This window comes from Trachemys scripta, chromosome 13 (assembly GCF_013100865.1).
Source record: "Trachemys scripta elegans isolate TJP31775 chromosome 13, CAS_Tse_1.0, whole genome shotgun sequence".
NCBI lineage: Eukaryota > Metazoa > Chordata > Testudines > Emydidae > Trachemys > Trachemys scripta.
This window is the reverse complement of record NC_048310.1, coordinates 43622699-43632392: the sequence shown is the minus strand read 5'-3', so window position 1 is coordinate 43632392 and position 9694 is coordinate 43622699. Positions and strand designations below refer to the sequence as shown.

At 63.3% G+C, this 9694-nt stretch overlaps 2 protein-coding genes across 2 annotated transcripts in view; one reads left to right on the top strand and one right to left on the bottom strand.

The window, feature by feature from the left end:
* Nucleotides 1-5281, top strand: part of ELMO3 (engulfment and cell motility 3) — a gene marked incomplete in the record, with an annotated part of 21666 nt that extends 16385 nt beyond the window's left edge. The window contains 5 exon segments of the mRNA XM_034788158.1: nucleotides 82-194; nucleotides 1185-1289; nucleotides 1990-2072; nucleotides 2463-2543; nucleotides 3621-5281. Coding sequence (XP_034644049.1) covers nucleotides 82-194; nucleotides 1185-1289; nucleotides 1990-2072; nucleotides 2463-2543; nucleotides 3621-3833 — 595 coding nt within the window.
* A 348-nt stretch (nucleotides 5282-5629) lies between these two features.
* LRRC29 (leucine rich repeat containing 29) overlaps nucleotides 5630-9694 on the bottom strand; it is a gene marked incomplete at its 5' end in the record, with an annotated part of 6093 nt that continues 2028 nt past the window's right edge. The window contains 6 exon segments of the mRNA XM_034788160.1: nucleotides 5630-6229; nucleotides 6276-7162; nucleotides 7273-7490; nucleotides 8062-8274; nucleotides 8568-8783; nucleotides 8981-9694. Coding sequence (XP_034644051.1) covers nucleotides 6994-7162; nucleotides 7273-7490; nucleotides 8062-8274; nucleotides 8568-8783; nucleotides 8981-9694 — 1530 coding nt within the window.

Here is a 9694-nt window from a genome sequence, read left to right as displayed (position 1 = left end):
GGGGGAGCCCTGCCAGCCCGCCGGGGCTCAGCGCTGCGCTCGGGGTGGACCTGCCCATGTCCCATCTCACCCGCTCCCCAGGGAACTGCGAGAGAGGCTGAAGCCCGAGCTCCTGGAGCTGATCCGCCAGCAGCGGCTCCTGCGGCTCTGCGAGGGGACCCTCTTCCGCAAGATCAGCAGCCGCCGCAGACAGGGTGAGGTCAGGGGCAGCGCCATGTCCTGGCGCACTGGGCCCTGACACTCGGGGGCCGGAGGGGGCGCTTGGCACTGTGGGGGGAGTGGTCAGTGTCCCTCAGGTGGTGGGGGAGGGGTCCAAGGTGCCTGCGGGGGGCAGACAGTGGGCACTGAAGTACGTTCGCTAAACTCAGGAGACCAGCGTGGCTGAAGTGGAGGAGCTAAGGGAGACCCCCGGGACGGTCCCACCCCCGGGCTGGCAGCCCCTGGGCTGTTGAGGAGGATGAAAGTCTCAGGGTAGGAGAACTTCAAGCAGGAGTGTGGGAAACCATCGCAGAATTGGGGCCCTCCCTCCAGATGACGTCACGGTGTCCTCTTGCCCTGAGGATACCCTGCAGCAGCGCAGCAGTAAGGGCGGCATGGTGCGGGGAGGTCATCACAGCCTGAAATAGTTCCAGAGGGGGGGTCCCAGCAAAAAAAGTTTGAGACTCCTGGATCTAGACAGACTTGTGTGCAGTGCTGGGGAGGAGCCGGTGGTCATGGTACGTGTCAGTACCGATGACACAGGGAAAGGTAGGAGAGAGGTCCTGGAGGTCAAATTTGGGTTGCTAGGTGAGAGACTACAGTCCAGGGTCTCCATAGCAACATTGTCTGAAATGCTTCCAGTTCCACGCACAGGGACGGTAAGGCAGGCAGAACCGCAGGGTCTCAATGTGTGGATGAGACGACGCAGTAGGGAGGAGGGATTTAGATTTATTAGCAACCAGGGAACCTTTTGAGAAAGGAGGAGCATATACAGAAGGGTGGGCTCCACCTAAGCCAGAACAGAACCAGATTGCCAGCATGTAAAACTAAAAAGGTCGTAGAGCAGTTTTTAAACTAAGGGCTGGGGGAAAGCCAATAAGTGTGGAGGAGCACGTGGTTCGGACAAAGACATCCCTTAGGGGAGGAGGAGACGTCCGTCTGTGGGTGAGCTGAGGGCCCTGACTGCCACTCCCTTCCCATCCCAGATAAGCTGTGGTACTGCCGCTTGTCCCCCAACCACAAGGTGCTGCACTACGGAGATGTGGAGCAGGGGGTGCAGAGCCCCCCCATCGAGAGCCTGCCGGAGAAGCGTACGTGACAGCCAAGAGGGGGATCGTCCCTCAGAGGGGATGTGATCGCGGGGTGCCAAGTAACAAATGGGGGAGCGGCGATCGGGGGCTTCTGTTCTCTCTCTAACACGGAGCAGGGGACGCTTGGTGACTTGGGAAAGTCCAAACCGATGCTCTTCCCACAGGGGGCGGTTAGCCTGGGGAACTCTTGGCCACAGGAAGCTGCTGAGGCCAAGAATTTAGCAAGATTCCCAGAGAGAGCGACTATGGAGCGGCCAGAACTGGCATCGTTCATGCCAACCCTCAGCCTAGACAGGATATTAACTGTCCTGCTTTTGGGCTTCAGCTGGTCTCTGTTAGAGAGTGGGGCCAGAGCGTCCCCATCTGCTCCTGGGGTTCGGGCACTGCCCTCTGAAGCAGCTGGCGTTGGCTACTGAGGGAGATGGGACTCTGGGTAGATGGGCCTTGGCTCTGAGCCTGCCTGGTGGGGCCTGGGCTGCTGAATAACCCCATACTGCTGGCATGTACTCGCCCTGCCCAGCACCCAAGGAGGCTGCCTTTCCTCCTGTGCTTGTCTTGCCAAGAGAGCTGGGCTGGGCTCCCTCAGGGCGCGAGTGTGCAGGGGCTTGGGCTATCAGGGACTCCTGACCCCCCTGGGGTGGGGGTGGGGGGAACATGCTGGGCTCTGCTGAGCGCCTCTGCCATGCCTCTGTCCCCCCAGTTCCCGTGGCCGACATCAAGGAGCTGCTGGTTGGCAGGGAGTGCCCGCACATGAAGGAGAAGGGCTCCGGGAAGCACAACAAGGTCAGCAGCTGCTCCCTGCCTGGCCACTCACCCCCCCAGCAAGGAGGAGCTGAGAGCGAACGCTGAGCCGGGTGCTCCCCCACAGCCCTGCGAGCTCACCAGCTCCTTGCCCCGGGTTTTCCCTGCCTGGAGATTGGGGGTTGTTGACCCCACGTATAGGCCTGGCAACTCTCCAGGGGCTTGTCTACACGGGCGTTACTGGGCAGCCAAATAGCACCCCAGCTTGCTCCCGGTGTGGCAGCCCAGCCCGGTGACCTGTCACCGCAGGGTACAGCCCTGTCCGCTGCCTTGCCTGGGCCCCGTGCTCTGCACAGCCCTTCCTGTCCTCGCTGCAGCCGCACCCAGGACCGGCTGCCGAGAGATTGAGATGCGCCTGTCGTTTCCCCACAGGATGTCCTGGACCTAGCCTTCTCCATTAGCTACGACGTGGAGGAGTACTACCTGAACTTCATCGCCCCCACTCGCTACGAGGTGAGCCTCTGCCGGGGACCCGTTGGGCCGGGTTCTAGCTCGGACTCTGCTGTTGGCTTGGTGGGTGACCTTGGCGGAGTCTCTGCCCCTTTGTCTGTTTCCCCATCGGTGAGAGAGGGAGGCGGCTCCCCCTTGGCAAACCCTTCAGGCTCTGGGAGTGGAGTGTGCGTGGCAGGGCTGGTGGGGTCCGTGCAGACGGACAGCAGAAAGCAAGGTGGGCACGTGGCCCAGAGCTTGTTCCCCGGACACGGTGTTCCAAGCTGTAACTCTCCGGGTGACCCAGCAGTGCCCACGCCACTGCCAGTTGTTGGCCGGGGCTGCGGGCAGTTGTGCCTTTGTACGTCGGTGTGGCTGTGCCTTGGGGAAGGCAGGTTCTGCAGTTCACTGCCCAGGCGTCCTCAGAGGCGCTCAGACCAGCCTGGATGAATGGGAAGTTACAATTTCCCTCAGCCCGGGACAGAGGTGAGGGCCCTTGGGGATGGGCTTGAACAGACATCCAAGGGCGAGGGGTGTTGTAGGATCGATTGGGGGGATGTGCATGGCTTAGATGGCACAGGGCCTGGCCCTGGATCGGGAAGGGATGGAGGAAGAGGGGTGGTGATGGACGCCAGGGGAGGGTGGTGGATGGACGTGGAGCTAGGAGGCGGCGTATGAGATGCCAGATGCCTCTGAACGGGGGGAGGGTGCCTGGTGGACTGAGTGGAGAGACAGGAATGCAGCGAGGGGGGGCGCATTGGGGGACAGGCGTGGGAGGGAACAAGGCATTAGCACTGTCCCTGCCTGGAGAAGACACTACACACAGCTGGCTGAGGTTGAACCAGTGTGACTTTGCTCCTAGCCAAGGGCCGGGGGGGGTCAGACTCCACACCGACACTGGGGGCCGGGGACTGAGCTGTGCTGCACAAAACCAGCTGCTTCCCCCGGACCTGTCTGAGGAGCGTGGGCGAGGGGCACCCCTGTGGTGTTGGGTGGATTGGGGGCGGGGGGCTCAGGAGGAAGTGGGAGGGAGGCAGGCAGCGTGGCCCAGCCGGCGGGAGCGACTACCCCAAGGCTGAGGCCAGTTCGGTTGCCCCTCAGTTCTGCCTGTGGACGGACGGCCTGAACGTGCTGCTGGGCCGGGAGATGACGAGCGAGCGAACCCAGAGCGAGCTCGACATCCTGCTCTCCATGGAGCTCAAGCTGCGCCTCCTGGACCTGGAGAACATTTCCATCCCCGACGCCCCTCCCCCCCTCCCCAAGCCCCCCAGCAACTTAAACTTCTGCTATGACTTCAGCCCCAGTGAACAGTGAGGGCCTTCCCCCCCGCCATGGTGCTCTCGCTCCCCCGAGCCAGCCCCAGCTCCCGGCCCTGCTCGCGGCAAGTCTGGCCCAGAGGCTGCGCTGGAAGGGGGAGGAAGGGAAAACCTGGCTCCCCGCTGTGGCCCCTCCTGCTGGGCAGAGAGCGAGTGGGGGAAGGGCTGGTGGGTGAGGGCCATGATCTCCTTTCCCCCCTCGTCCTGGTTCTGCCCCGGGGGAGCCGCCGAGCCCTGGCTCCACTTCCCCCTTCCCCCTAGGGCAGCCTCCCACCCCTGCCACTTGCTGCCCTGACCGAGCAGGGCTCACCCAAGTGCCTCATTGCCCCACACTGCACTGGTGCTGCTGCTGTTACTGCGCCATGGGGGGTGGCCTGGGGCGCCCCGCTCCCCACGGCAGGCTGCTCCTGGGGGGTTGACAGAGCCTTTGGCAACCCACCGGGTCCCTCGGAGCTGGCACCATCCTCCCCCAAGAGTCCTCACCTGCTGCGCTGGTACGATACGGGGCATCTGGGCACACCCCAGGGAAAGACGCCGAGGTGGCACCCGAGAAGGTACGATTCTGTGCTGCCCCGCGCTCGCCCTGCCGCTCTCTGGGCACGGGACACACAGTGATAAGTGACAGCCTGGGGGGGGGCTGGTACCTCTCCCTGGCCCGGTACCCGCTGAGGATCTCTCTGCTGCCGGCTCGTTAGCCGAATGCCTGGCAAGGGTGGGCTCAGCCCCGCAGGAGGAAGCTAAACTGTCACACTGCAGGGCAGGGCCCAGCTGGCGCCCTGAGCTTTGACGTGGTGCCAGCAGCCCCCCTTATTCTTTATGGACAAGAGGGCGTTCTGGGGAGAATCTGCCTTCCAGCAGCTAAGGTGTTAAAGCTGCTGGGGCCAAATGGCTGAGCGACTCTGAGCACAAGGAGAAAGGGAGTCACTTCCAGTCCCCTCTGCCAGCCTCCCTGAGCTGGGCCTGCTGGCGCCTGGCTGGGGGGAGCTGAGGCTGGGCATAGGCGGGCGCCTGCTGCAGGCTCCACTGTCACTCGGGGCTGAAGTCTGCACCCCGGGAATCCCGGCCAGGCTGCCAACGCCCTACCGGGCCTGTGGCTCGAGCCGAGCCATGCCTGGTCACAGCCCAGCACTGACTGCCTCGCCCCTCCTACCGTCTACCCTGCCCCCCTTCGCCAGAATGCTGCACTTACTAACCGGCCAGCCCGTTTCCCTTGCCCCTCACCCTGCTCTGTACCACTCCAGCCTGGTGCTTCTACTGCGAGAGGTACCCCGTGGCACCAGGCCCTTCCCCCCACCTCTATATGGGACTCTAATAATACTAAGGGACTAACCTGCCTGATTGTCTCACACTGGATCTGCACTGTCCCCTGCCCTGGGGCTGGAGAGGGCTGAGAACAGAGCCCTTCCACCCCCCAGCGTTTGGACAATAAACACTTGTACGGAGAAACCCGCGGTCTGTTTTCTTACGAGGGGAGTTTGGGGTTTCCAGCTCGATTCCTCCGGCCACCCTGGGCTGGACCCTGCTTATCTGCAGAAGCTGCAAGGCAGTGACTGCAGCCCCCGTGGACTGTGCTGTTTCATAGAATATCAGGGTTGGAAGGGACCTCAGGAGGTCATCTAGTCCCACCCCCTGCTCAAAGCAGGACCAATCCCCAAATGGCCCCCTCAAGGATTGAACTCACAACTATGAGTTTAGGAGGTCAAAGCTCAAATCACTGAGCTAGCCCTCCCTGGCAGAGGGGGGGCTGGGGCCCCAGGCCCTCCTGCTTTTCACAATAGCACAGGTCAGTGGGGCTGTTTAAATTAGAGGCTTTTATTAGAGCACTGGCCCATCGCCGGGTAAAGGCACCACGCGTCACTTTGGAGGAGTCAAGCGGGGCGGGTCCCAGGAGGGTTGTGGTGGGTGAACGGAGACCAGTGTGCTCTGGAAGCAGCTGATACGGCCTGGCCTGCTGGTGCGGTGGGGGCAGGCATAGGCTGGCAGCACAGAGCTTTGTCCTGGCACAGGAGAGTGGGTGCTGAGCCATCCCCATCCCCCACCGCTGGAGGGGGAGAGCGGGCAGTGAGCCATCCCCATCCCCCACTGCTGGAGGGGGAGAGCGGGCAGTGAGCCATCCCCCCCACACCACTGGAGGGTGGAGAGCGGGCAGTGAGCCATCCCCATCCCCCACTGCTGGAGGGGGAGAGCGGGCAGTGGGCCATCCCCCCCACACCACTGGAGGGTGGAGAGCGGGCAGTGAGCCATCCCCATCCCCACACCACTGGAGGGTGGAGAGCGGGCAGTGAGCCATCCCCATCCCCACACCACTGGAGGGTGGAGAGCGGGCAGTGAGCCATCCCCATCCCCACACCACTGGAGGGTGGAGAGCGGGCAGTGAGCCATTTCCCCCCCCACCTCTGGAGGGGGAAAAAAAAAAAAAAAAGCCATTTCCCCCCCCCACCTCTGGAGGGGGAGAGTGGGCAGTGAGCCATCTCCCATGCCATTCTGCCTCCCAGAGAGCAGGGGGTGGGCTTAGGTAGCGAAGTTCCCCCCCGCTTTGCAGCACTAGGCTTAGTCCTGAGCTGCAATCTGTGCTGGGGAGACGGGGCAGGGGCCTTGGAGTCGTCGCTGGCCTCGGCCTTGAGCGCTGCCGACTGCATGGAACAGCAGCTCTCACTGCCCAATACTGCTGAGGAAGGAAGCACCCAACCCCTTCAAGGGGCTTTATCACCCTCTCCCCCTGGGTGAACGCAGCCCAGGGCAGGCGCCCTGGCTTTCGGCTTTTCCCACTGTCTCAGCCCTGCGTGAGCAGCCGGGGACCCCTGGAACTCACTCTGGAGGTGCCAGGCTCCAAACAGCTCTGCATACCAGCATCTCCCAAAGGCACCCTGGGGGTGTGCCAGGGTGGGAGTTCAGGGCCTGGCCTGGGTCTTCGAACACCCGGGCGGACCTTGGCAGCGGCCCAGCTGCGCGTAGTGTTAGACGCTAGAACTCTCTGGCCAAGGGGTGTCACCACTTGCCCCCCAGCCCAGGCCAAGACGCCGTGGAGCGCGTGTCCCAGCTGGGAGCGGGATGCGGGGAGCAGCAGCGCACCCATGGGGAAGGGCCTGAGCTGTAGCATCAGCCATTCTCCGAGCTGCCCCAGACCGGAGGGATCTGAGCCTCCCGCTTGGCCCCGCTCACAGGGTGAAGGAAAGGTCTGCTCCACCCACAAAGCGCGACTGGACACACGTCTGCAGGGGCAGCTGGGCCTGGAAAAGCTCAATGTCGGCCATGCTGATCCCATGGCACATGGAGACATCCAGGCTCTTCAGCTGTCTGCACTCCCTGCTGAGGGCCATCAGTGTCCTGCAAAGGAGACAAGTCAGGGCTCGCTTCCCCCTTCCTCCCGGCCTGCGACAGGCAGGGCGACTCCCCCGTTGAAGGCCAGCAGTAGAGGAAGGCCTTGCGATACTTACTGGCGTGTGAGCTGGCTGCAGCCAGAGATGACTAAGTGCTGGAGTCTCCGTAGAGAGCTAGCGGCCTCCAGGAAGCCTTTATCAGTCAGCTTTCCGCAGTGACTCATGGACAGCTGCTCCAGGCTCTGGCAGCCCCTGGCCACCGCTACCAGGCTGGCGTCGGTGATCTCCGGTAGCAAGCCGAGGGACAGCTGCCTCAGGGCAGGGAAGCGGATAACCTAGATGGACAGACGGATGAGAGCCCATCGGGCAGAGCTGGCCTGAACCTTTCCAGAGTATTACAGCCGTTGTGCTGGCACTCAGGTGGGCACATCTTCACCACCGGCTCCCGGCCTGGGCAAAGCTTGCCCAGAAAACTTCAGAGCATAAAGTATTAGGAGGAAGAAAAAAGGCGTCCTCAGCCCGGCTCCCCCCCAGACCCGTGGCACTGGGAGTTCTGAGGAATGAGGTCTTACCCCCGATCTCGCCCTGGGTCAGTACCGCTGCTGGCACTGCGCAGGAGGGGGTTGCTTTCTGCTGGCAGGGCAGCTTCTAACCCAGCCAGCCTGGCATCTGCACACTGCCCACCCAGCCGCACGGCAGCTCCCCAGCTGGAGAAGCAGATTGGAGCCTGATTCCTCCGCCTCAGTGCCCTGCGTCACGTGGGCACCTGGTGGGCAGTGCTGAGGGAGCCGTTAGCACCCGGCGCCGTTTCCCCTGGTACGTGCACAGGAACACGCAGCCCAGGAGGATTTCACTGGACAGCCGCTGGGCTGGGCTGACCCCAATCCACGGCCGGGCTCTCCATACCTTGGTGATGCTGCTGTCAGTCAGCTTGCTGCAGGCCATGAGGTCGAGCTCTTGCAGCTGTTTTAGCGCCTGCAGGGAGGCCCGGTGCCGCTTCTGGGACTCGTTCCAGGCGGAGTCGCTGAGGACCTTGGGATCCTGCTCCAGGTTCTGCAGGGGTGGCAGGAAGAATCCCATGTTACCGAAATTCCTGCTGAACTGTGGCCCTGCGTCCTTCTGCCAAGAAAAGGGACATGTTGCTGAGCCCGGGGGGCTCTCGGCCTCCCATCCTCTGAGCTGTGGCAGGGACTGGGCCTGGGGTCCCAGAGAGAAGGAACAGCCCCACAGACGTTCCCGTTCCATGCTGGCCCCCTGCAGGAAACCAAGGTGCCGAGCTGGGACTGCGCTGCCACCACCTCCATGCATCCTCCTGCCTGGGCACAGGCTGGCCCTTGGCAGCACTCAGAGAGCCCCTGCTGCCTCGGCTTTCGCTCCACGGGCATCAGCCAGGCTCCGGAGCGGGCTCTCACCTCTCTGCGATGGTTACGCTCCTCTCTGGGCTCCTCTACGTCCAGGAGGCCCCAGTCCGTCAGCTCCTTGCACCAGGCCAGTCGGAGGACAGTCAGCCGGGGGAGGTGGGAGGAAATCGCTTGGATGCTCACGTTGGTGATGGAGACACAGGAGGAGAGGTCTAATACCCGCAGACTGGGGCTGAGGGACCTGGCCAGCGAGAGGACAGAGCTGTCCTGGGGAGGACAAGGGAATGAGTGAGAAGCCAAAGAGCTGCACTGAGCAATGCCAAACGTGCCCTGTTGGCCAAGGCTCTGTGCAGGAGAGAGCCCCGGTGGGGCAGAGCCTGGCGGCCCAGCTGCAGGTGAAGGGGTATGGGACTGAAAGGCAGGGCCCTGCCCCTTCTGCCAATAGCAGGAATTGGGGAACTTACTCTGAGCAGAGAGCAGAAGGCAAAGCTGAGGGAGGCCAGGCTAGGCCGCAGCTCCGGGGTGGAGCACACTTTCACCAGCTCAGTGCCGCTCACGAGGCTACACTCAGACAGGTCCAGCCTCTGCAGGCTCCGGAGCTCAGCAATGCCCAGGAAACCCCCGTCCGTCAGGCGCTGGAGCTTCCCCAGGCCCAGGCTCTGCAGGGCTCGCAGCCCCGCGGACACAGTGAGGGCGGCCCGGTCGGACAGCTCCGAGCACCCAGTGAGGTCCAGCACGGTCAGGTGGGGCTGGTGCGTACAGAGGAGGCCAATGGCCTCGTTGGAGAGGTCCCTGCAGTTCTGCAGCACGAGTTCCCGCAGGCGCAGCCCCTCCACTTGCACCAGGGACCTCATCGCCGGCGAGGTGATGCTGGTGCCGCTCAAGTCCAAGGCCCTGAGGCTGCTGGCCCGCTCCTTCAGGAAGCGCAGGAGGTTGCGGAAGGACAGCAGGGCAGAGGAGTTGTAGTTGCTGGACCCGCGGTACGGGTCAAACTCAAAGGTGAGGTGGCAGCGAGCCAGCGAGAGTCGGGCCAGGTGTGGCGCACAGCCTGTCAGCCGGTTGAAACTGAGATCCGACAGGTAGCGCAGGCCGGCCAGGTTCAGCTCCTGGAGGTTGGTCAGCGCTCCTCGGGCTTGGCTGATGGTCTCTGGCTTGGAGAGCAGCGTCCCGGACATGAA